This window comes from Gymnogyps californianus, chromosome 1 (genome assembly GCF_018139145.2).
Source record: "Gymnogyps californianus isolate 813 chromosome 1, ASM1813914v2, whole genome shotgun sequence".
Taxonomy (NCBI): Eukaryota; Metazoa; Chordata; class Aves; order Accipitriformes; family Cathartidae; genus Gymnogyps; species Gymnogyps californianus.
In genome coordinates, this window is record NC_059471.1 from 181,021,821 (window position 1) to 181,048,768 (window position 26,948).

Genomic DNA, 26,948 nt, shown 5'->3' on the forward strand with positions numbered 1-26,948 from the left:
ATTCCCAGTACCAGTTGCTAGACTGTGTGGTTTTCAGATAATGCTATTGGAATTGAGGTTGCTAAATGAGAACCAGAAGGCTGGAGCTGAGCAGACAAATTATAATTTCCAATTACCTCATCATAAATGGGGTTCCTAAAGAATTCTTCTACCCTATTTTCAGACAAAACATAAGGATCACCATATTCACCAATTAAGGACACAAAAATCCCCGTTAAAACCCAGAATGACATTCTTCATCTTCTGGTAGAAGTTAATGATGCAATACGTGCTCCCTTCCTTTTCTTAAGTGGTTGGTTGGAAATTACTTTTAAAACACTGCTAGTTGGTTATACATTCACAAATTTCTACAAAGGAGGACTTAAATCTTTAGTTTTGTGCCTTTTTTTTTTTTAGCTAGTACATATTAATAATTAACTGAGAACCTAAGATCCTTCTGAGGCAAATGAAGTATCTGAAAAGATAAGACGACAATCCTACAGAAGCGACAAGAGTGAGGGAAGGGAAAGTTAACTTGTAGCCACTTCTTACCTCTATGAGACACTAAAAAAAAAAGCCCCAAAAGCTGGCAGGTTTTTTTGTTGTTATGTTTTAAAGACCTCTGGCTTGTATAGAGAAAGTAGCCTCTAAATTACTCCATGTATGGACACGATTATTCCAGAGCAAGAAACACCCTACTTCCATCTAGCCTTGGAGTCTGTTCCAAAATAAGCATACCAACTTCAGAGTTACTCAGGGAAAGATAAATCCATACCTGACTTTATTCTACAGTAATTCCTAAACACACCGTCATAAATACACCATGAATTTGAGGGTCCATTTTTCTGGAGGTCTTTTGGCTAAAGGAACCCTTAAACAAATCAGGGCTAGACCAAGCTATAATTAGGCTGATAGTTTATCCCACTTTCCCATCAGCTAAAGCCTCCACAGCTTAAGTTCATAGCCTGGATGCTGCCGAAAACTGCAGCTTTTAATGAAAAAGAATAGAAAGGGGAAAAGAGGGTCATATTCCCTACCTATGACTAATGTGAAGTTGCGTGTAGCTTAAGAGTTGCTTTGTAATGAGGACATACTCACTTGAATTATGCAGCTCAACAGAGCTATCTCAAAATTGGATGGCTTTACTGCATCGCTTGTAGCGATGCCAGTCAGATGCAGACAGGCAGACTTCTTAACCTTCTAGCTGAGAAGATTAAACGCTTAACAGAGTGATCTCTTCTCTGCCCCTTCTCCCTCCTATTCCCCCATCTTTTAAAATAAATAACAAAGAAATCTTTAACAATCCACCTAGAAGTGAAATTTCATTTTCTAGTATTTCTAATGTAATAAATAGGCTGGACCTCCAATGATACAGAAACAAGTATCATCTTACAAAGCTGACAAAATGTGAGTAGGTACACAAGATCCTCCCATACCTTCATAAATATCAGGGCAAAGGACCAAATATCTTCCTCATGTGCAAGTTTCCCTTATCGAACAGCTGTAAGGAATTCTTATGGTATGTACAAACATAAAAATCTGTATTAACCAAATCCCTGTGAGAGCGTATAACCACCACCACTTGGAAAAATAAGCAAGGTCATTCAGTCAAAAGATTTTATTTTTGTCTAGGATCAACTGCTTTATATGGCTTTGCTACCGAATATAGAAACATTACCCCATATACAAAGGCACTATTTTGAAAGATTGTGCTTTGGGGGGAAAAATAGAATTCTTTTTCCTCCTAAAAGATCTTTTCAAATGAGTATTATAAAGATCCAAGGAACGTCAGACAGGAAAAGGACCAACCAACCACATTCTGGACTGAACTATATATGGCTTAACTCCACTAACTTTAGTGGTTTTGAGAAATCAATGCAGAACTTTATTTAAAAAAAAAAACCACAACTTCTTTCACCTCAGAATTCTAGGATTATTTAGTAACTCTGGTTAAGCCATTCACCATACTTAATTCCCTAGATAAATTTTAAAAGACAATTAAGAAATACTGTTCTAAAATAAGCCATGTCTACAGCAAGGCAGGCGATTCTTTTAGAAACTATGAGAAAACGTCTGATTAAGATGACAAGCCACATGGAAACTACTTCCAGAATCAGACTTAAAGGGCACTGTTACCAACCAAATTTGGCAGACAAGGAGTCATGACGAACTCCAAAGGCATGCAGCAGCGCAATAAAAAGTTGGGAATCATCAGCAAATAAGACGGCAAGCACTTGTGTCAATTCAGCGAGGGCAAGAACATAAACAGGACAAATTCTAAGCATTAAACACTGGATTCAGACGAATGGCACTGTGCCATAGTGGGAGTGGAGCTGGCTCTTCCATTTACAGACCGCTTGCCATAAACAAGCCGTATCGGTAAGGCAAAGTATCTGCCTATTGCAGATATCTCATCCTGACATCTATCTTTCAAGAGAGCACAGTTTCAGAACCATTTTAATAGTAACGACGGGAAGCTTAAAAGAAAAGAACTAAAAGCATGACATATATAATGTAAGGCTCTATACTTTCCTAAAAGCTGTGTTTAAGGTCAGAACTCCAACAGAGATCTGACGTTTATCGCTAGATAACAGCAGGCATCTAGCCTTATCTGTAGATATCCATCGTTAGATTTCTAATACACAGTTATCCCTATTTAAGATCACTGCGCCTTCAGACAGTCTTTATGCTAAGGGGACAATGGCTGGAATTTCAGCTCAAGCAGAGAAGCCAGCATTTATAGCAAATTTGTCAAATATTACAGGAAGCTTAATTGAGTCTCATTCCTATTTCCAGGAATATTAAGATGCACCAAGTACAGCTACGTTAACTTGGAAATGGGACAGTAAGAAATAAATTATACTTTATTCTTTGCATCAACTATATTTGTCAGTAGCGTAACACAAAACAAACCCAGCGAGCGAGCACGCTAAGCTCCCTTAGAAAGATGCGACCAAATTCTGAAAGCGTATGTGAAGTTTAAGCTCTTTTTTTGACCAACGAAGCATAATTTACCGAGCAGGCGACCACAGCAGAACTGAACTAGTTACGCACTCGGTCAAGCGCTGCTTCACCAAGCCAACTATTTTGCTGTACATCCCAGAAACTCTTTACCTCGTTTCTGAGTCAGAAGCAGCAGCTACAGCAAAGGACACCCGGAGCCCGGGGTCTGCGCGCCGTGTCCGTGGGTTCAGGCGCTGCGGCGGTCACAGGGACGCCACAGCAGCACGGCCGGGATGAAGGGAGAGCAAACCCTGTCAGGGGCTCGCTCCGTGAAAGGGGGAGCAACCCGAGCACCGACCCCAGCCCCCCGCAGGGCCCGGGGGTGGGGGGGGTCCCCCTCAGCGGGGACCCGCTCCTCGCCCGCCCCCCGCCGCCACAGCCCTGTCAGGTGCGGGCTGGCCCGGCCCGACCCGGCCCCCCGCGCCGCCAGGGCCGCTCCTCCCCTCGTCCCCGCCGCAGCCCCCGGCCCGCCCTCCCCGCGGCGCGGCGGCAGGGGGCCGGCGGGGAGGCGGAGGGCCAGCCGCCCGCCGCGGCGGCGCGGCTCCTACCTGCGGCTCCTGCGGCGGCCGCCAGCGCCAGGCAGAGCGCGGAGAGGAGCGGCGGCGGCAGCGGCGGCGCAGCGCGCATGAGGAGAGGCCCAAGGGAGCGAGCGAGCGGCCCCGGCCCCCCCGCCCCCCGGGATCGCAGTGACGGGCCCGCCGCCCGGGGAGCATGACGGGAAATTCCTGGGCACCGGCGGCCAACGCCAAATATGAACATAGAGCCGGGGAGACACCCGCCGCCCGCCCGCCCTGCGCGGCACGGCCCGGCAGAGCGGGGAGGCGGCCGCCCCCGGCGCCGCTGCAGGGGGGGGGGGGGGGGGGGGGGGGGGGGGAGGGCGGCCTGCGCCCAGGCAGCCGGCGGGGACGGCCGGGACCCCGTCCCGTCCCGCCACTGCAGCACGCCCGAGCTCGCTGTCCTTTAATTTAAAGGGTGCGCTTCAGAAAAGGCCAACCGGGCAGCTTTTCGCCTTTTTAAAAACGATTTCCCTGCTGTTCCGAAGGGGGCGGGGGAGCCCCGGGCGCCCCTTGCCGAGAGGAGACGGCCCCGCCGCGGCCCTGACCTACCTGCGCGGCGCCAGCCGGGAGCGGGGGGTGCCAGCCTGGCGGCAGCCGCCGCCGCCGCCGCTCTGCGGGGCGCGATGCCTCCGGCCCACGGCTCCCACTTGCGGCCAGAAGCCGAGTGACTGGTCTAACTTTATCACAGGCAGCGAAATTAAGACAGCTCTTAATGCCCACCTTGCATAGCTTAAAAAAAGGGGGGGGGGGGGACACGGACAGAATTACAGCGACATTCCCCCTCCTCCCGCTCCCCTTCCACAGGGAAGTACTAAAAGTGAGCTGGGCAAATGCACGTAAATAACGGTTACCCTTCTTTCGTCCTCCTACCCCACAACCCTTCAAATACAAGTCGCCACTGAAACAATTTTAAAACGGCATAGTGTAAATGTAATGACAGAAAAAAAAGCCTATCAAAATCCCTTAGAAAAAGTCCTCAATCTCAAAATAGAAGAAATAAGCTGAAAATACAAGGCTAAGGCTCTTCACTTGTCATTTAACAGGTCAGACAACGTGGCCTCTCCACGAAATCGAGGTAATGCCTCGGCAACTCCCTGTGACAGACATTTAAGTGAAGCTGAGTTGTGTGCTTCAGCTCACAGTAGCACCTGTTCCGCTTCAAATCCTAACAAACATAAAAAGTTAGGTGGCTATGATGAATTAATCTCCCCCTTCACCCCCCAGATGAAAAAGACATCCAAGTACCTAGAAGGTGACACACATATAAAAACCCCTAATAAACCTTTAATTCGAGTTTGTTTTGGTTTTTTTGTTTGTTTTTACAGGACAGGGTGACAAATTACAACAAACATCTGATTTTTCTCAAATGTTCAGGTATTACACACATTCCCATCTGTCTTGCAGGAAGGGATATTGGTCAACTTAACAGTTTAAGGTAAAATAAGCTGCATAATAGTACATATTACAATAATAAAATGTACAGTGTTTACAAGAAATATATTTTAGAAGCAAGATAGATGCATTTGCATCGAGGCAACCTTTTAAAATGCCACAACTATTTTTACATTCACTCTTGCAACAGGTCACAAGATGGGGTCACTAAGGTCAGGTTAACAAATCACTATGATGCACATCAAATACAACAAAATTAGTTTATATACATATATATAATACATATACATGTATATTATACATATACATATATGTATATAGCAAAACTCATCAAAATCTACCAGACCTGGCACAATCCACTTACCCATCAAAAATATGTACTTGTCCTTGGTAAGTAGAATTCTGCATGGCTGATTATATATTATATATACTCATTCATTAGCATCTGAGACATAAAACTGAGGATTTAAAATTTTTCGGTTAACAAACTCTCCAATAATAAACATGGTGCCCACAAAAGCACAAAGGTAAGGCACAATAGGATTTTCTGTTGCAGAATAGTGTGCATCATGTTTACTTAACCATAAGAAAAACGTGCATTATTTGTGCAAGTTCATGCTGCAAATCCATCATATCTACAAAGTAAAGTGAGTTTCAGTAAAATTTGTGGGACTGGTGTGCTTCCAGTCTCACCTCCTACAGGATATTCAGCTGGATAATTAGATAAAATTGTTGTAGGAGTGGGGATTAGTAAAGCCAATAATCTTAGATTTGCAACTAAGCTTCTCAGCAACAATTTTGTACTTCTAGGTAAATGTTAGTAAATTTACAAGCTTGGAATCACAAGATTTACTGTCAGCTGTACTTCTAGTTCGCATCAGCCAAAATTGTTGCAAGGAAGTATGTACCTTTTAAAATTTTAACAGGTAACTGGTTCATTAAAACAAGTTATCATGTATTGGGAAAGTCACTTAATCCCAATGGTATTTTGTCACAGCCCCGGCAATTGTAATAATAAATACAGCTTTTCACAAAATATTTTTCCAGTATCTGCCAATTGCTTCTTTATTGCTCACAAATTTGAATTCATTACAATTGGTATCAGACCTTTCACACAAAATCATAGTCAGGTATTTTAATATAAAACCTATAAAAGATATTTAACCTGTATCTAACACGTCAAGGTATTTGGCCTCTTGTCATGGTACAGCCAAAACCATATAAAACATTAGGTTTTGAATAAAATAGGAAGCTTATTCACTGCTTCAATGCAGACATCCTCACAGAACACAACCATTTTTGCCACCACCAGCATTTACATTTATATACAAAACCTAGTACATCCGCATTCAGTTCGTTTTCCCCTCACACTTATATGCGACCACTAATGCCAGATTAACTTTCCCCATACCCTAGCTGCAGAAAAAGATTCTTATACAGCAACAAAAAACTAATATTGACTGAAAAAATTTTTTTAACTTATTCACCATCAGGAACTGTAGGTTGGTTGTTACAAAATACCCACAAGATTATTTCACAGGAAACTATGGAAATACAGGAAGTCGTCTTTTCTCCATGCTTTTGTATTATCAAAAACACTTCTTGGTGCAAAAATACAGTCACCACATCTGCAAATGTATAATGAATTCTGTATTCCTCATGCAAAACTTAAATGCATTGGTTTACTATAGCCCCGGAAAACTTCCTGAAGCAATTTTTTTCTTTTTCTTTTTTGTCAGCTCAGTATTACTGCCTCATTGCTAAGTCCCTTTGGAAACAAGATTTCTGGAACGTTCAAACTTTTATTTAATTCATTAAAGTATTACATACAAAAAGCACTAAAAAAGGAAGACGGCAGCCAAACAGGAAAATTCCTGTTGCAAGTAACAGTCCTAGCAGTTGTAGAAAGTCTTCTCAGGAACTTCCCTGAGAATTAGTTGTGCCTGTCCGAAGACGCAGATGTGACATAGAGTTCATGTGTTTGTTTGATGGCTTCAGTGGAGTGTTACAAGTAAGAGCCTGGGGAAATCGATGATGATACCGATCTAGTCGCAGGTATTTTACCGTTACCAGCTTTCCTAGGAGGCAGAGAAATAGGAAGAGAGAAACCTTCTCGTTCAGTATTATTACATTTTGTTTCAGGACATAATACACACAAACATGTCATTACACTGAAATTAGTTTACCAGGTGATGACTACTAAAAAGATCCAGTTTTTGTTACAGCTCAATACTTTAGATATAAAACATTTCACCATTTAAAAGAACTCCAACTGCACCCATCTTCTGTCATTTCCACCCATGTTTTGTTATAAACTCCCATTCCTTACCATCAAACCAAGAGCCATGTAATGCTTTGAAAGCCTTTCCAGCATACTCTGGAGAGAGACACTTGACATACACACAACCCTGCATTAAGAAAGAGAGGTTTTGGGGGTTTTTTTAAGTCCAACAGACAAGGATAAACAAAGCATTAAGATGTTACTGGAAAGACACTCACCTCACGTGAATTTTTGTCAACAGCAATATGAACAATTCCATCATTATCACTGCATTTCTCCAAGATTGCTTCTTGAATTGCTAGATGCCAGTGATCACCTATTTCCCTATGCAAACAATGAAAGATTTAATTAAGCACATAATTTTTTAAACATTCACAACAATCTCATCCTTCCCTACCGAGTTTGGTTTCTTTGTAACTTGACATCATTTTCTGGTAAATGCCTTTGGGACAGATTTAGTACTTTAGCTTTTGAATATTGAGTACATTGGGTCCTACAGTCCACTTTAGAAAATTCAACCCTAAGAATCAAAAGGGGGGGAGGGGGTTGTCCTCCCCTTCCAGCAGCCTGCCATCACCTTCCTGTCTGAAACTGCAAGCAGTCATAAACTCGTCTTCTCACACCTGCTCGGACAGGCTGGCCATTGTTCCGAGGAGAAGGCCGCTCCTAGGCTGTTCCTATTGCAGTGGAAGACAACAGCATAAAGGCCTCTGCGCCTTTGCTGTATCACCTCTGCTAGCAGCCACAGAAGCAACATTACATGTCAGGCTTCAGCAGGCTGAAGGAGCGTTTTAGCTATTCAGACACTGTTCGTCACTGAAATAGCTATTCACTATCCCAAACAAAGCATCAAATTGCATTTGTTCCATAGGGTACTGATAGAACATGCCAATCTAGATCCACAAATAGAAGTTACTAAAATCAGATTCCAATTTTGGGGGCTTTTCACAAAAAATTTTATTGTCAAGACTAATCACTCTTTAGGCACATCACTAGAGAAGACAGAAGTGTACGTATTTTTGTGAAGGTACTGCAGGAACTATCTGGTCCTAATAAAATAAATCTAAGCAGAGAGAAAACAATTTCAACAGCCTTAATACACCTTTAAGCCTGCCTGCATGGTCTTTACACAAAAAACAATGAACTTACTCTTTCAATAATACTATCAAGAGCTTTGGGTAGTTTTAAAGAGTTTTCTCTACAGAAGGCCAAAATTCTTGAAATATTTAATCTAGCTTCCTCCTTATTCATTAAAAAAACGTGGCGGAGGATGGAACGTACATCAGGAGGTTAACTGGTCAGGGATGTTACTTAAATCTGCCAAGCATGACACTAACACAACACTTGAGGGACTCTGACAACATGGAATGTCAGATTTGTTTCTGTCATTTGACCTTGATTGGTTAGAGGATGAGACTTTCCAGTTGATGTCCCTTACACAGGCAGATCATATATAAACAAGCAAACAAAAGTGGGAGAGGGACACAAGAGTGCAAAGAAGATCCAAGTGAAGGTCCTACTGGGAGAGAGACTTTCCAGTGGAAAACACCTACAATTTAAAACCCTGCAAAAGTTAGGAGAAGATGCACCCTACTCAGGTTGGAAGAAAAAAAAGTATTTTCTTTTTACTAGATAGCTCAAAATGAAGGGAATATACAAGTCTCCTTCCTCTTCTCTAACAGTGTAAACAACAATATTTTCTAAATAACATGCTGTGCTCAGGATGTTAGGGAAATAAAGCAATTCCAAGTTGCAAAAGCCAGGACCTTTAAAGGTCCCCTCCAACCCAAACTATTCTATGAAATCTTTGACTTTGGTGCATTCCCTCCCAGCCCAGGACTCATGTCCAGATTTTCTTGAGAAGCATGCTGTCATCAGCAGAAAGCCAGCTACCGTAAGAAGAGATCATATTGTTAAGAGTAGGCAATAATTTTTTATGCTGTGTATTCTTCCCAAATACTGAAGTCACTGCATTACTCCAAGTGCTCATTTCCTGTTTGCAAATCAAGCAGAAGTGCATTCTCAGTCTAGTCTGATTTTTGTCTTTTGCAGACTGGGACATGAAACACCATGAGTTATCAACTAACTTGGATTTCGCATAATTAAATAGGCTCCCAACAGGAATGACTTACCCTTCCCTGATCCTGCACATGTATGTTCCATTAGTGGTCAATATGAGTCTTGCAGGAATGCTACCCATGCTTTATGAATCATTGTTTTTACTGACTTAGTGGTAGATGCAGAAACGCTAAAACAGGCTTATCCAAATGATGCTTAAACCAATGTTTTAAAAAACAGGTTTGTGTCTGGCATAGTAAATGCCTAGAACATACACCCAAGTTTAAGTCTGCCGCTGTGGTCTGAGGGTTCACAATGTTCAGGTAAGTTTTCTGACTTGTGGCAGTAGAAAGATGATTATTTACTCTGATAGCATTGATAAATACAAATTAACTGGTATATTCCCCGGATGACTCTCAGGTCAAGAGAAAAGACCTCTGTTATGGATGGCTGCTTTTACCAGCTACTGGCATATTGTTGAAAAGTACTTAGTCATTCATTGTTAGTATACAATAGATTGACTTAAAGAGCAGCTAAAAACTAATTTTGTTAAACATACCTTGCACCCATGGCAAATGTCAAAACAGTATCTGCCAATCTAATCCCATACACTGGTAAATGCTGTGTTTCAGGTGGTCAGTGAAGGCATTCATCCCTTTCAGATCTGGGACAACAACATAAACCTCCTTCCTCTTTTGACACAAGCAGTTGAATAAAGTAGTTTGTCTTGCACTGAGGGTTCTGGGTTTGGTGTTTTTGTTTGGGTGGGTTTTTTTGTTTTGCTTTGTTTTTTTTAAGATTATTCCAAGGGTGTGATAAAAAGTACTTCCTTAAGCAGCAGTCCTCTGCAAGACAGCTCATGGAAGAGGACTGGGCTGGGGCGTGCAATATGGAATTGGATGAAGTATCCCACTACGACTATAATCCAGCAGTCCAGTAACGGAGCTAGGTCAACTTCCAAAAGAAAAGGTCTACAAAAAGTGAATGTATTACATGTTGCACTGTTCAAAATAGCTGACTGGACATAGACACTAAAGAGAAGTGTCAAAAGAGAACAACTCCTAGTTTATGAATTTTTTTTTTTTTTAATGCACTTGCTGGGCATAGACTGGGTCAGTACTGAAAAACACTGAATTTTACAGCAAAGATATAGCCTATAAAGGGAGACTGTTCTGACAAAAATAACATCTCAGTTACTCGTTCCATTAACAGCAGACATTTTGAATAGCTAATATTTTGAAACAATAAAGTAACCAATACAGCATACCAATAAATATTACAGTGAAGCTTCAGGAACGGATTTATTTCAGTACTACTCAGCCTAACCAATACAGCTCATGAAGTCTCCTTTGTAGCAAGGACAATAAGGACATTGATGTCGCCCAAAATTCTCAGTAAATCTCATCTTTTATTTCCTCCTCCTACAGGAGGATCAATTTGCCTCAAGAACAATGCCTAAAATTTCAGTCTTGCTCACCCTACTGCAACCTGAAAGTTATGAAAGAAGCCACAGTTGGGGTCTCTGCCCACGATGGTCATTAAGTCTTAAAGCCATTGAGAAAAAAGTTTTTAGAGTACTTCTCTACGCTAGGGATAACACTGTCCTCAGCTAAATTAGCTAACAGCTTTCCAATAAGGCAGGGAACTAAAGTAATTAAGTGTGGCTAGAAACAGAAGTGAAACAGAGCTGAAGAAATATATCCAAACTTTGCAATCACTTGTGTCCATACTCTGGTGCCCCCTTCCACTTCCTGTTATTCCCTATTCTAATCAATAGCTTTTATTTTCCACTCAACTTCTCATATTCTTCAGTCCCAATTAGCATCTCACTTTTACTCTGTAAGACAGTATAGCATCTTCATTTTTCCCTTATATAATCACATCAGGGAACAAATTACTTCAGAGGAGTTATTGGAATTCCTGTATCTCTTTGCACTGGACAAACCAGGCTTCAAAGATTAGAAAGGATTAGCTGGCATAACCTATGTGTTAGTCCCTGACTCCTAACATGATCTAGTCCACAGCCAATGGGGATATAACAGGATAGTGGAGTGGATGAAGTTTTAAAGGACTACAAAAAAATTATTCTTCCTTAACTCTGGGCACGTGAAACAAGGCTTGTTACTTATTCACACATGGTACGTACTTTAGAATTGTATCTTGAGCATTAGAAGCCAGTACTCTGCACTAATTTGTTTAAAACCTTCCCACTACAAAAATCCATTTGCTTCAAAACTAGGCAGTCACACTGCCATAAAGTAATAAATTATTTAAATTCAACCTTTTAAATGCAAACTGTGCAAGCTCTGTAACAGTCTAAATACTCGAGAATACTTAACAATACTTCAGAAACTTACAGTCTGTTGTTAGGCCACATGAGTCTCCCCTGTCAGCTGATACAATTGAACATTTACGAAATTAATTAATGGAGAAAGATTAGTCATCCCTCCAAGTAGTTTGACTAAGTGTCACACTCTTCAAGAAGTGACCCAAAGACACAAAGCAAGACAATGAACGACACAAGACAGTAAGATTATTTATGTCTTCTCATAGATGTTAAGAGGAAGATTTTTTTTTGTACAATCCATTTGTTTCTTTTAAGGTATTCATGTTTACTCACTTCTTCCAAACCCCTCTCAGAGGAAAGAAACGGACCCTTCCAAAAGAATACAGAAATACAGATAGATAACTGGTTTTACTTACATAACTGGATCAAACATATTGCGAATCTTTAGACACGGTGTCAAGCTGTTTGGTGGTGAATTTCTTCTATCTAGATGAAATGCTACAAAGAAAAATAAATTTATTTATTGACAGGCATAATACCATCTAGTTAACAAGTGTCAACTATATACATTAATACCTTTCTGGTTTTACTCAAAAGAATACTTTCCTTCATATGTGAAAAAGCTTCAAGCAAATTAAGTTCCCCACAGTCTTCTACTGCACTGAAGAAAGTGTACCATACTTAACTGAATTTTTTAGATTTACAACTTCTACATTTAAAAAGATAATGCACTCTCTTATATCCAGGCCACAATACATGGACGGAACTCAGGATATTTAAAAAATACCATATAGTTGAAGAGAAAGTATTTGCATTACATCTCCATGAAAAGACAGATATTCTTAACATCTGGAGAAAATTTTTGAAGCTGCAGGTTAACCATTCAGTTGTAACTGCCTGATGAATTTTCATTTCTTCCACTTTTGGGGCAATTTACTGCCCATCTGACTAAGAAATAGGGAGATGCTTAGATGGATGTTGTATTGCATCTGTATTGCAGTAACAGCTGTCAAGGAGCACTCTACAAGGATCGAGCTTTTCTAACCCTAAATGCTCTACATACATGATCAGAAGCTTGCAAAAGTCTGAAATGAAACACATCAGAGGATAAAACAGATGTAAGAAGAAAAATGGGAACTAAAAATAAAAGAGTAACTCTTTCAAAGCTGACCAATCCCAGAAATACATTCTGAAGTTCTAAAATAAATACTAACTTCTCTAAAGTTCACAAGCTCTACTTGTGGGAGTCACAACAGAAGACTGCACCACGAGAAAAGGAATAAAGGAGCACTTCAGATTCAGAAAAGTTAGTTCCATGCCTTAAGAAGGGCCAACAAAGCAGCAACCAAAATGGAAGGGGATAACCTGGTCAAACAACTTCCAAGGCTTGAAGGAAGTTTTACTTTGAAGACTTGAGTAGATGCAAGAGTTTAAACATAAGATTAAAAATCTCAACAAGACAAAATGATGTTCCAAACTGATATTAATGCTTCTCCTTTGCAATCCCTACTTTGGAAGTTTGACAGATTCAAGATGTTACATTCCAAGTGACAGAAGTCTCAGTTTTGGGCAGATGACACTACAGGTCTGTGCTTCTCACCGCTGACCTTTTAAAATAAAATCTTGCAAGTATATCCAAAATACATGAACACTGCTGCTCTTCTGTATGTCACCAAAACAGAAACCATGTCATGTAGAAGAAATTCAGCCATGTGGAAGACACTACAAGTGAAAGACAGGCACTAACCAAGACAAAATTCACTGCCTGCAGATATGGCATAGACAAAGTTGCTCCTTATCTAAATTTCTGAGGCAAAAAAAAAATACAATTACCAACTAGAAATTAGAAAAGGTGGCCTCCAAATCTAATATGGAACCTACCGTAAGTTCCCCAAATAACTAAAAATGTTCTTCTTAGAATATACACACACACAGTCCAAGTCACCAACACCTGTAACAACTGTCTGTTTTTTCTTGGGAATAGATTTCTAAATATGCTGGTGACACTGCATCTATCTCTGAGCTGCCTATAGTTTAAGGACAAGTCCTTTTTCAATAGCACATGGTTTTGTAAAGTTTTTTGCCCTTGATGAAAAATTATACATAGGGTATACAATAAAAACTTTACAGAACTAAGCAACATTGAAAAATAAATGGACTTACCTTACTCATGTAGGTTGGCTCCAGCAGATCAAGGGGGGGGTGAAATGTCACCAGCATATTGTACACTGGGGCACCACACCATACTGGAGAAGGTGATCTGGGGTGGCCTAGTCATGGACCTGGACCTGAAAAGGTGTGGGGTTGAGGAAATTATGTGCTGATTGTTAATAGCTAGGTTTATTCAGCACATGGTTTTAATCCAAGGATAAAGAATGGTGAGGTTATTTGCAGAGACCCTAGGCCCAGAGAATCAACATTTCTGCAAGCTGTTTATGAACTCCAAAAAACCCATACTGTTGTTTAAGGCAGCAGCTACACCATTGAGCTATGCAAAAGTAACTAAATGGGGAATTCACACTTTAGTGTAGATACCTATAGAAACCAAGCTTTGCCTGCTCCAATTTCTAATAATCTTCATGTCCTTTTGATTGGAAGATCTCAGGTGCTTGCAGAGATGACTTCAGCTAGAGCACACCACCAGCACAAAACTAATCTGCTACCAACTTAATGTAACATCATACTAGTAAAGCAAGTGTGCCAAGGGCAGTGCAGCATATGAAAATAAAGACGAATTCTGCTTTTTCTCAAAAATGTTTCAAAGTCATGGTAAATTAAAAGAAAGTTTTGCAACTTAGATAGAGCTTTTTATGTATAAGGAAAAAAAATGGCCACAGAAATCAGTGAGGTACAAAATTAATGCTAGCACAGTAATAGGCATTAAAATGTACACCAGAAATGGGACCAAAAGGGGAGGCTAGTGAAGACACAGGCAAGTTAAAAAATAATGCTGTACCTACACAGCAAAATTCAAAGTCGCGTAGTTAACAGGTGTCTCTTGAACTTCATTACACATCTATAACAATTAATTCTCCCCCTCCTCTCAAAAGAGCAAGTTTAAGTGACAAACCTATTCAGATTACTGTACTGATTATTTGAAAATTTACACTGGTGTGGAGCTTACAAAATATTCTCCTCACAATAAGGGCGTAAGCAGACATTCTTGCAGGACAACAGTCTAAGCAACACCATAATTAACTAAGCACCTCACATGCTATTTCTTTTCCTAAATAGGTCTCAACAGTAAGACTTACAAGGTGAGGCAGAGACGAAATAGGAAAGGAGAAGCACAACTTTGTGCAATAAGTCACTGACAAGAAAATTTTTAGGACTTTCATAAATTCCCCTTGGAGACTAGTGAGCACCTTCAAGAAAAGGAAGCCACTTTGTATTTCAATCATAACGTACTTGTTTTATTACCTTAAACTGAATATGACTGTATCATTCCAGATTCAAAGAACAGCAGCAGCTAAAAGCGTGTGCTTTCAACAATGTCTTTATCACTGTGACTGGAATATGCCTACGATGGAAGAAGTGACTCTTGTACAGACTTCAAAATGAACATCTAAGAAACTGTAGTACAGCTTTCTATACCTCTTGAATTACTACTGTATTATTGCTAAAGAGATTCCCCAGTATCACCACCATACATTATAAGACAGCCGAACAGATCTTTAGATGTGTATTTGATGCACCTGATAAGGTTGAAGACTTGCATCAAATATAGGTAACCAAGTTTCTGAAGAACAGATTTATTCATGTTAAGCCACAGATCACTAATTTATTAAGTACTAACCCTTCTTTATCAAAGGCAAGAACAAAAAGATAAAACATTTAGTTGAAAATGTTGAAGTTATGCACTTTCACACAATATGAGGTTCATCAGTAAACAGGAAAGATACTGACAAAGTACTCAATGTTACTAAGAGAGGAGAGAGTGGTTGACTTGGGGGTTTAATACAGTTAAGTTCAGCTACAGAAGACCAGCATGGGGTGGATACAGCATTTTACAACAAGCATAAAATCCAGAGTTTTCTGGCAATACTTAAGAATAGAGCTTTTGTTTTGTTTTTTTTAACATGGAGAAAGGATTATATTCTCACAAGCCGGGGAGGAGGGGTGTTATTCACAGAAGGTAACAGGTTATCTTCCACGCTGCAGGATGAAATATCACCCCAGATGATGTACTTCAGAGAACCTATTTATCTCATCTCCAGAGCTGTCAAGGAACTTTAGCTATTGCTGTTAGCTTAGCTACATTGGAGCACTGCCTACCTATTTTTCTTTAGAGCTCCAGTTATCAAAGGCATGATAGAATAATAGTATCTGTCCTTTCAAAAGCAAACTGAACACACTAGAAATGTATTTTTTTCCCCCCTTTAATTAAATTACACTTTGGCATGATCAAGATTCTTTTTCAATTGACAAGTCTCTTGTTAACTGTTTTCATAACATCACTCATATTTGTCCATCATCCTACAATGAGCTTACCTACCCTTTTTTTTTTTCCTCACAGATACATCTACTGTATCCAGTAGATAATATTTCAAATGAAGTACACCAGGCTTTATTCTGACCCAGTAAAAAAAAAAAATCCCAAACTGCCTGTCAAAACACAGGCTGCATCCTGAAGGACTGGACAAAATGCCACAGTGATGCTTGAACTCTAGATGCTAACAGACAGTAGAGCCTAGATCTTCATGCATGCTACAGGTCCCATATTTAAAATGCATGCTATCATCTACCACTATCCTAGTACACACTGACAGGTCAAGAGGCTTTCTTCTTCAATTGCACATACTCTAGGTAATGTGCTCTGCTACAAAGCACTACCAGATCTCAGAAGGTTAAAAAAATTGTGACCTTGAAATGTATTTACAAGATTCAAAACCAAGAATTCATTCAGATTTTATATGTACTGAGTTTGTTCAGGACCTAGCAGTCTTGAAGAGTATTTAGATTTATGAACTCCTATATTCAAACATCAAAACTGGAGGATGAACTTAATTCCAGTTGATTTATACTACCAAAAATGAAGAAAGTGACACATGCATATAGAATTCCTAACATCAGGAAAGAAACAGCTGTGCAAAAAGTATGAGACTTATGTAATGGAACTGTTTCCAATAGTTGTATGAAAACAAGGAACGCAAAATAGAAAGAGCCTTTGCATGTGAAAATTGCCTTTGCCTGCTGACTACCAAGATACACAGAGCCCAAATGACCTATGTCATTTCAGCCACCCCTATTTCCATGCCCTTCTGTTAGAGCCAAAGTCTGCCATTTCAATTCTTCAAAGATCTTTGCTGAACTACAAACATAACAAGAAAACTAGGAAAATTGCTATTAAAAGAACTGAAACAGGATAGACAATATATCCTATTCAATAGAAAGCACAGAGTCTTAAGTACATACTCTAGGCAACATACAGCTAAAAGCCACAGCTGAGAGATAAAGTTACTCTGTCCACATTCACAATATGCTAAAGTAGGTATCAGATGCTCAAATTCAGATGGTACCTCACAGTAGCTACTACAGTAGCTGTCTTTCTAGGAAGTTTTGGAAACTACTGTTCTGTTGAGAGTCTTGAATGTATATTCTGTGTAGCAAAGCAGCACCTGAGCTATTGCACGCTGAGAAGTCTTCCAGATGAAGGAAAATCCAGTCTGATTTCTAATACAGGACAGAACATTATGGAATGATTTATATTGCAATCAAACAGGACAAGAAAAACTGAGAGCAAATGAGTAGTAAATGAGAAATTCCAGGACTGGAGTGTCCTGTTTCACAGCCTGTATTGAACAATAAAGCTGAATCTTGTACGTAGTTTATAATACACAGAGCTTGCACAAGCTACGTTCAATTTAAGTGTTTGAAAATCGATCACGACAGTATTACAGAGATGGAACAGAGACAGCTGTTGATGAAACCCACCATTTCTGCACTGCACCTAAAGCACTTGCACATCCCTAATGGACAATGTCCTAGAAAGAAAAGGCTCTGTTAACTCCCATAATAAAGTTATTATTCACACCTTACTAACTAAAATTTTGAGAAACTGAAATAATGTAATACAGTTGTCACAGCAGAATGCCATGTTACTACTACGGCAAGACAATGACTGCAGAACCTCAAGCCTGCAGTAGTATTTGCAAGATATTTAAAAAAAAAAGCAGCCCTCATTTCCAATGAATGATTTAAAATGAGAAACGTAATGCTAAAACCAGTAGCATAACTTTGAGAAGTATATAATGATATCCCAACATAACATTTTGCATAGACAAGCAAGAAATGGGTCCCAAGACTACTAAGACCCTCATCAGATAACATGCCAAGTATCTGCAAATGTCTCAAAATATTTGGCTTTTCAAGTTGACAGAGAGGATTGTTCATTTTTGCTTTGAATTTACAGAAAAGCAAAATTTAAGACCCGAGGACTGAAAGCATACATAGAACTTATGAAAACATGCAAGTGGCCTGGGACAAAACCAGAATGTTAGAAGTACTTTTACTCAGGCGACCAAGCTTGCTACAGCATAAATGTTCCAGGCCACAAAGAAGCTCTTTCTGTCTGTCTTTGGAAAGGAAATAATCACATTGGAAGGAGCTACTTTAAACTGTACCCTCTTTTATAGGAAACAATAAAAACATTGTTTCTTACAAATAAAAATGTACACCAGTAAAAAGCAAAAGAAGGAAACCCATTACTACTTGCATTAGTTAAACTAAGACCAAAATTAGCATACTCCAGAAGAACATAGATGAGAGTCCAGTTGCTTGCCAGTGGGAATTTTTGTTTAAGTGAGACTAGGAAGAGCAGAAAATCTGCTTGTTTTTTAACTAGGCTTTTTTCAGCATCTAGTTCAATACCATAGAAGTAATGCATGAAACAATGTTGACAACATCCGATTTAAGTTGAACTAAAAACTGGAGAAACAACCGCTCCCTCCTCCCTCACCATCAAAATAAGCCAATGAGTTTATAAACTAGGATTCTGCACAGCATTTATTTCAGTCCCACTGGAGAGATAATATAGCATTACAGAAGAACATAAGGCAAGACAGACTCTTTTAAAGAGTCACAACATTTAAACAATTGGCAATTACGATTTCACTTTAAATATTTACCTTCACTCAGACATTGATAGAAATGACCATTCTTTTTTATTGCAACCCAGAATTCACGTCTTATAGTTTCAATTTTTCATTGACCCCCCCACAAAAACCCACTCCAAAAACTGAAGCTTATCATGAAGAAAAGCAGAAAGAAAAAGAACTAGGAAAAGATGACCTCTGCAGACAGACAACTGCAAACCCACTGGATTCTTGCCACTTGGCTCCATGATAAAGCTGAAAAGTGACAGACCACTGCAAAATCCACGTATGACAACAGCCTCCTCTATTAAAGCAAATGCTTTGCTACACCACAGAGCTTGAAATACAAATGCACAGTGTAGAAAAACATTTATGACAGAAAGGAAGTACTACTAGGAGATACTCAAAATCCATGTTCTGCTGACTGAGGAGTCTTTTGTCCCAGCAGTTTCCCTTTCAAAATAAACAGATTTCTCTTCCTCCAAACTCTGTCTTTAGGTACCTGACTGATAACTTAATAGTCGGAAACTCAAGTCTACAAGCTCCTATTTACCTGCTGTCAGATCCAACCAATTACATTACTTACAGTAAGTGTAAGGCATGTCAGAATTTGACCAACTAAAGAGTATTTTTTTTTTAAATTCATGAAAAGGAACAAGCAACTCATTTTGGCTACATGCCCTCTGCTATATTTCTGCAGTAGCTATAACAGAAAAGCTCATTTTTTCTTGAAAACAAGGCAGACACTGAATGCACAGAAAAAGTAAGTCTACTGAAAAACAAGATAATAGAGAAACAGCACTGACAGTTCATAAAAATACTTAAAGGTGTGAGAAAACAAGTCTTTCATGTTCAAGCAACAAAATACCATTTAGAAGTTAGAGGCAGAAATTAGAACAATTATATTTGCAAAATATAACTAAACTGCAATACCTTGGCCTTGCCACACTTTCGATGGTATTACTAAAATTTTGTCACATGCTGCAGAAGGTTGCATCCATTTCCAAACCAAGAACTCAGCACCACCTATTCTTCGTGTCTCTGTGTGAACTCTAGATTCGTTTGCTGCAAGAAAGTCAACTGCTCTATTCCAGACTTTCCTCATTTTCCTCCTTAAAAATTGAAGCAAGAATTACAAAGTTAGCATTATAACAACCTGCATAACTGACATCCAGCACATAAGAGAAATCTAATGTTTTTTTCCCCCCGCCTGTGTCAATAAGAATCTCCAAAATATTACACTATGCAACCTACTGAAATTAACTTAGTTAATCGACCAATTTATTTTTACTATTTTTCCTTACTTACACATAAGGAAATTCAGTACTTCTAGTGAGAACATACCTGTCCTGAGGTGGTATTAGAGAATCACGCACATGTAAAATAGGCATGTAAGGCTGCAAGTCTTTATTTTCAGAACATGCCTCGCTGTGACTTCTTAGAACATCTGAGGACACCATAAGAAATTCTGGTAACTACACAGTTCATGCAAACATTAAGAAAAATATCAATTCTGGCAATGAACAGCTACTCTGAAGACCCCTCCCAATTTCAGTAGTTAAGGTGTTTTTGGCATTTTGAAGCATTTTTCCTCCTAACCATGCTGAAGGCAAATCAAGAAAACTAACTACATACAGTGCCTCCAAGTACCCCAAATAACTTTGGAATAAAGGAAGAGTTCTTGCAGTTACTCTCGACTGGTACTTTTAACTGTTAGCAAAGACAGCCACCTTTGAAAATAAAGTGCTTTCCCCCCACCCCAACAAAACTTGATTTGCAAACAAAGGAGGTAGGAAAATGGTAAAAACAAGAAAACAGCTCCAATTTGCCTGTCATGTCTGTATTTGTGATGATTGCCATAGGTGAAAGTAATAAGACAATTTAAGTAAAAATGCAGCCCAAAACAAGGCTTAAAAACTACAACACAAACTATTGAAAACATTGTGGCTTCAAGTAGTAAGGCAGAATTTCAGAACTCAATTATGCATTCTATTTCAGTAACATAATTTCTGCTCAAAGTGACTAATTAAAAAGCTGCTTTTTCAATGAAAAGCCATTAAGGCTGGAATTGAGAGCTAACACACCTTTTAGGAGTGGATATTTTAGCTAAAGATAGCTGAAAAACCAGCTACAGAAAGCAACATGTCACCATACTTCTAGTCAACAAACATCGCATTTATATTTGTTTTCAACAGTAAGATAAATACCACCAAGTCAACAGGAATTAGTTATAGCCATGTTGATGTAATTCACAAATTACAATCTTTATACCAAAAGCTTTGATTAGGTTTAAAGGATGATGGGGGTTTTTTTAAAAAAAAAAAAACAAAAACACATGAACCACACATTTGACCAAGAACTCTAACAGCATGATGACTGACAACTAAACAGGCAGAAAACATAACTGAGTTAATGCCAGTACTTTATACAGAGCTGATACAGATACATCAGATGTGACTCAAGAAGCCATACCTATGATTTTTACCACCATATCATACATCTGCCTCGTTTCCTCTTCCTCTTTTGCCCAACGGTATTTCATGTAGTGCAAGACTCCCCAAACCATTGCTATACCTGCATTAAGACGTATAATACTCTTTAAATAGTATTAGAACATTGGTTATTTAACAAAGTTTAAAGCACATACTTCAGAAGTTGGCTGAACTAGCTAACATTTTGAAGTACTTTAAATTTCAAAGCTAGTGAAATACACTGTACTCACTGTCAATATTTTATATTTTTCTAACACAGCAACACAAACTCTTAAACTTTGAAGACCAGTTACCTTTAGAAAACATTTCATTGTTTTAACAGTAGCCTGGAATCCCATGACTGTGGTTTGAAATTTTATCCATTTGTGAAGAAAAATAGTAAAACAATTATCTTGGAAAAATTCAAAGTCATATCAAAAGTCACATAAACTGACAATTTAGAACATGTTAAGATTTAAAAATGCACAATATTCACTAACTCATAGACAAGTCACATGCTTTAGATATAGCGGTCAAAACTAATTAACTTGGACTGCTTCAGTTCAGCTACAGATTTGTATTTCTTGCAACAAAGTACTGTATGTTCTTTTTCTATTACTTTAAAGATTATTCCCAAAAAGGACAATCTAGTTAGGAAGGCCAGCAGCATATGCTGAAAATAAAAATCTTAGTCCTTCTTCTATCTCCGGCTGAGGGCACCACTACACCCGTGATCTCTTAACAATAAAAAACCCCACCACGCATACACAAATTATAGTTACATAGTTTGTTTCATATACCAGTGATGGTAAGGCAATGTTAACTGATACATCAGAGAGATTGAGGGACACCACTTTAGGCCAAAATGGGTGTTAGTTCATGACAATACATCTAACATTTATACAATGGTTTATTTCTGAAAAGGTGCTTCATATTAACCTTAATTACCAATGAGAAAGTTGAAACACAGAGCAATTTGCTCAGCATGACTGATGAGACCAGTGGTTGGCTTGGATACTGAGTTTCATCTCCGCACCCCAATTCAACCCTCATATTGACTATTATCAGAAAGACAGCAATCTGGGACAGTTCACCTTTGATACTTTTGGTTCATCAAAAAGCTAGTGAAGGAGGTCTCAAGTCTTCTGCTCATAAGCATGAGATTGTTAAGATATTGGGATAAACAATTTATTAAATATTCAATAGGTGCAAGAGATGAACTCCGCATCTTCAATATTTCTAACCAGCCACATGGAAAGGAGTGAAGTGTCTGCACTCAGCTGTACCATATTTTTATGCTGCATAGTTTTCAGTATGGTTAAGAATTAAACAAACTTGAAAGAATTCGAAACTTAACTAGAGAACTATCAAAGACTAAATGAATTAGTCTTACTGAAGGATTAGATCCATTTTCACAACATAGTCTTAGCGGTAAGAATCTTTGGTGACAACCATGTTGGTATCCAACTTTTCCTAAAACTAGGACAATCATCTTTTCTGTAGTTATGTTTCCAAAGTTCCTGGAACAACAATGAAATATCCCCAAAATTAAGGCTATGTCTTTTTATTGAGCATTTTGCTTTTCCAAATCAGTTCAAGCTGGAATTTTTGAAAGCCACAAGGTATTGCTTTGGCAGGGAACAAGACAAGAGTTCCCAAAGAATCAATATGTTCAGCTGACTACAGCAGCAGATGATAGCAACCAATGTGAAAATACAGTGGTGCAACAGAAGTTCAAAGCAAACTGCTTTGTAATCAAGATACTGATAGGAACTCCAAGTTTTATGGTTGACTAAAAACTTCCTCTAAACATGCTCTTTAATTTTCCCCATGCACTTACATAAATGCAAGTTATAACAAAAAAGTTTGATTTTTTTATTAACTTACCCAAAAGCAAGATTGATAATCTGTGAGTTACATTAACAAACGCACGGCGAAAACGACACCTGAAAGACATCTTTGGACTAGTGGATTCCAGATACTTCACATCTGTCACATTAGTGACATCAATCTCATTAGGGTCATTGCTGAGACACCTATTCAAAAATATACAGTATTTATGAAAAAGGATACATTCTGTTAGAAGAAATTAAGTTAAGAAATAAAGACCACTTACTTTATGCCAACATCTTCCCCACTATTCAAGATCCATTGTAATGCTGTGTTAAGTACACTTTCATATTCTGGATCTAAATTCTGTCAAAAGACAAATATTAATGAGTAGAAAAGTTATCATGCCACAATAAAATTCAGATACTGCACAGATTAGCAGCCAAAACTATGTGGTTTTGTTCTTGATTCTTCAGATTTTGCGTAAGTGTTCACTACACAAAGTAAATCTATACATGCTATGAGCAGCTATCAGACTTACTAGCATTCCTCAAATTAAGGACTGTTTGAAAAGTCAGCTGTATTCACTTTTTTATTAACAATTCTAACCTACAGCAAGAAAAAAATTATTCAGCCACTAGGCGGTGCTCCTTGAAAATCTACTTCAAGAGTAAAACTCAAACTAGATATAAACCCAGCTGAAAATGGGTCTTATGAAAGCAGTTCAGGTCTTTTTTTTTTAAAGCAGCTTGAGGAAAATAAATTTTAACTGATATTTTGCAAATAGTCCAGTGTTTGCAGTTCAAGAACTGATATTACTATATAGAAATTGACCTTTTTTTTTTTTATTAGTTGGTATCAACTATCATAGGAGAACATTCACTGCTATCTGAGCTAAGGCTGTCTCCATAGTTCACCTTGCATGTTCTTTTGCAGAAAAAGAAAAGCAAAAATGGAAGTTACTACTGTATTTGAAATTATACTCTCCAAAAAGATTTATCTCCATCTTTCCTTTGAACCTCACACAATGTAACTGGCCTAGAATTAAAGGATAAGCAGTTAAGAAAAAACAGTAACTGTTTTATTTTCACTTTGAGAGTAAAATATTAAAAGTTTCATCACTGAACACTGAAATTCTGCAAAGGAGTTATATTTATACTCTCAAAGTGAGGAACTGTAGGGTTAAATGAGACTTCGTACAAAGTAACAAATTTTCATATGAAACTTGAGCTTCTTATCAGAGCTAAAACAGTTGTTACGATAACTGTCATTCAGCACAATAGATAGGCAAGACCATCAGTTATCTGGCATCAACTTAATTTTTTCCAATGTACTCCCAAAATGCACTGGTTTTAACAGATATAGAATATCATTGCCAAACCATAAACCAGTGTTAGCAGCTTCTTCAGGATGCTCTTAACATTGCCCCTTTTTGTCTACTATGTAAACATTTGCCAAAATGTAAAATTTCTATACTTTTGTATATTAAAAGTCACATCAGCTTAACTCCCACCCATCCAATCAAAGAAATCTTATACTCTCAGCCTTTTAAAAGCTTCAGGTAGTTTTCCACTGAAGGGTACACCAACGTGGGCTAAAATAAACCCTACAGCTGTCAAGGCAAGAGTCATCTTTTATTTGGGGAGTGAGGCAGGGGAATGACAGCAGAGAGTGGGATTTCATAATACTGCACACCTATCAAATTAACAAAAAGGCCTTTTTTGACCATTTCTATTTAAAGCATCAATGAATGGTGTCTCCATACAGCTGCTGCCTGTCAGGCCTGCTGCACAGATCCACACGTCAACCTCTCCTCCCAAAGAAAGGAAGACAGTATCCTTTTCTACTAAGTCTCAAAACATAGTACAGTGATTTCTGGAGAAGATTCTAGAGATTTGAATTTCATAAGTTTATGATTTTTGTGTTGTTCAACTATCTCCATCAATTCAAATTATGCCCTGGTGTTTTAACTAAAGGGAAAAAACTGCATGCCATTGAAGTACTACTATCTACACTTCATTGCAAGTAAGCCAGTTTCTTTCACCTTCCCTCTCCCCCAAAACCTCGCTACATCCCCAAATAAAAATCCTGTTGCATGTGTTAGAGACATCAATTCCAAACATTTCCAAATAACATTCAATACTAAGTAAAATTTTAGTCAATATGCTAGATATGAAACCAGGCCTTACAAATTGTAACTTATACACATCTTATATACAACCAAGGAAAAATACCTCGTTTGCTTACTTTTAAATATGCAGCTGCCTCCTGGACGGTAAGATTTCTTTGAATAGAGCTGCCACATTCATGTTCCCCTGGTAAAATTAAACTTTTGTTTATTTGATCTACTTATTACTGCATTATATAAAATAAAATCACCTAAACACAAGCTTATGGTTAACACAATCTACACAAGCAGCGGTAGCTCAATAATTCTCACAAGTTCCACTAAAAATCTGGAAAAATCTCTGGACAAATTTCTCCTTCAAAAAAAGTTAAAAAACCTGAAGATTGTCACAGCTAATAATATGTACAAATCACATCAATACAACTTCATGTACTGCTCAGAAAGTATATTTTGGTATTTACACTGGAAGTAGAACAAAAGGTAGTATGAAGAACTATCAAAAGGACGTTACCATAAAACAGTTGCTGTACCCTGACTCAACTTCTTCCAAATAATTTACTGAAACATGTATTATCTTTCATACAGACCAAGTTAGTTCCAGTTGTAACATATCCATAAGAGTATTTCAGGCACTATGAAGTTACTACATTTTAGATTGGTCCAAATTATCACTGTAACTCATCGCCTTCCTGAACATACACAAAATCCCAGTATGGCCTGAAACTGATGGTTTTACCATCCTCCTAATTCTTTTGGAAAGTATGCAGAAGTAGTCAGGAAGTAGGGTTTTATATGCACAGTCAGTCCGCATAGCCTCGTGCCATCATCTTCCTGATTTTCTCTGCTAAACTGAAGGTACCTGACTAATGCAAAAAAATACGTAGTGACAGTCATACCAACAAAGTCACAGAGAAAAGAAAAGGGTCTAACACCAGTTTTATCTATCACTAGGCCATCATTTCTGAAGAACTGTCAGGGAGTGGCAAATCACTTTTTTCCCGATCTTTCTAAAAAAAAAAAAATCTTAGCATCTATAACTATGATTTTAGTGTGCCAAAACAACAAAATACTAAACAACAAATCCAGTCTTTCCCTGGCTCAGGGTTACGCCTGCCTTACCTTCCTGAATCTATGCCAAGCTGTATTATTCCCAAAGCCATAGCAAGGCTAGGAAAGTTTAAGATACTCATGCATACACAAAATATAAAACTTTGCTAATATTCTTACAAAGTATTTAAAGTTGGAATTACTCCACACTGAAATACCCTTTAAATGGAGCAACTTCAAGTATTAATTCCCTACACAAACGAGAACATTTGAGGCAATCTGAGCAAAAATTAGGTAATGCTAGCAAGTTATGGAGAAGCATCTTCATGTCTCATTCACAGTAGGAAGTTCCAAAGAAATAAGTGTTTCTATGAAGCAAAAGTCCTTCTCAGACTGCTAAAGCAAAGTTTTGTTCAATACATTTGAACAGATTTAAGTGAATTTGGCCTTGCAAGCACATCAGCATAACAGGGATGCTCTTCTCTTACTGTTGGGTTATAGAGAAATAGGAACACTGTTTTTAAGAGTGCTCTCATGCCACCTGGCCTAAAAGTGCTGCTGGAACTAAGCCAATGTGCCTGCGCATATTTTCAATCAAGCACTGAGCAGACAAGACACTGCTTTAAGTTTTTTCACTTGGTAATTAACATGCAACGTCTTAGACTTTCAAAGTGTCTGGGTCTACTGTAATAGCAAAACTACAGAGATCACTGGTGAAAATTGACACCACCTTTGCCAAAAAACATTCTGAATTTAGAAGTCAGCACCAGAACTGGAGTTATGGGCTATTCTTGTATGTAATTTAGGCAGACATTCTTTTT

General features: G+C 38.5%; 2 protein-coding genes across 2 annotated transcripts in view; both read right to left on the minus strand.

Annotated features, from left to right (window-relative positions):
* The window catches only part of MSRB3 (methionine sulfoxide reductase B3), an 89,601-nt gene extending 85,860 nt beyond the window's left edge, over positions 1 to 3,741 (minus strand). The window contains 2 exon segments of the mRNA XM_050914640.1: positions 3,531 to 3,611; positions 3,613 to 3,741. Coding sequence (XP_050770597.1) covers positions 3,531 to 3,611; positions 3,613 to 3,741 — 210 coding nt within the window.
* Positions 3,742 to 5,260: 1,519 nt separating this feature from the next.
* Positions 5,261 to 26,948, minus strand: part of LEMD3 (LEM domain containing 3) — a 51,311-nt gene continuing 29,623 nt past the window's right edge. The window contains 10 exon segments of the mRNA XM_050906568.1: positions 5,261 to 7,009; positions 7,261 to 7,339; positions 7,431 to 7,536; positions 11,974 to 12,055; positions 19,585 to 19,763; positions 19,996 to 20,098; positions 21,124 to 21,225; positions 23,010 to 23,158; positions 23,239 to 23,318; positions 25,200 to 25,267. Of these exon segments, the coding sequence (XP_050762525.1) occupies positions 6,846 to 7,009; positions 7,261 to 7,339; positions 7,431 to 7,536; positions 11,974 to 12,055; positions 19,585 to 19,763; positions 19,996 to 20,098; positions 21,124 to 21,225; positions 23,010 to 23,158; positions 23,239 to 23,318; positions 25,200 to 25,267 (1,112 nt within the window). The 3' untranslated portion in view covers positions 5,261 to 6,845.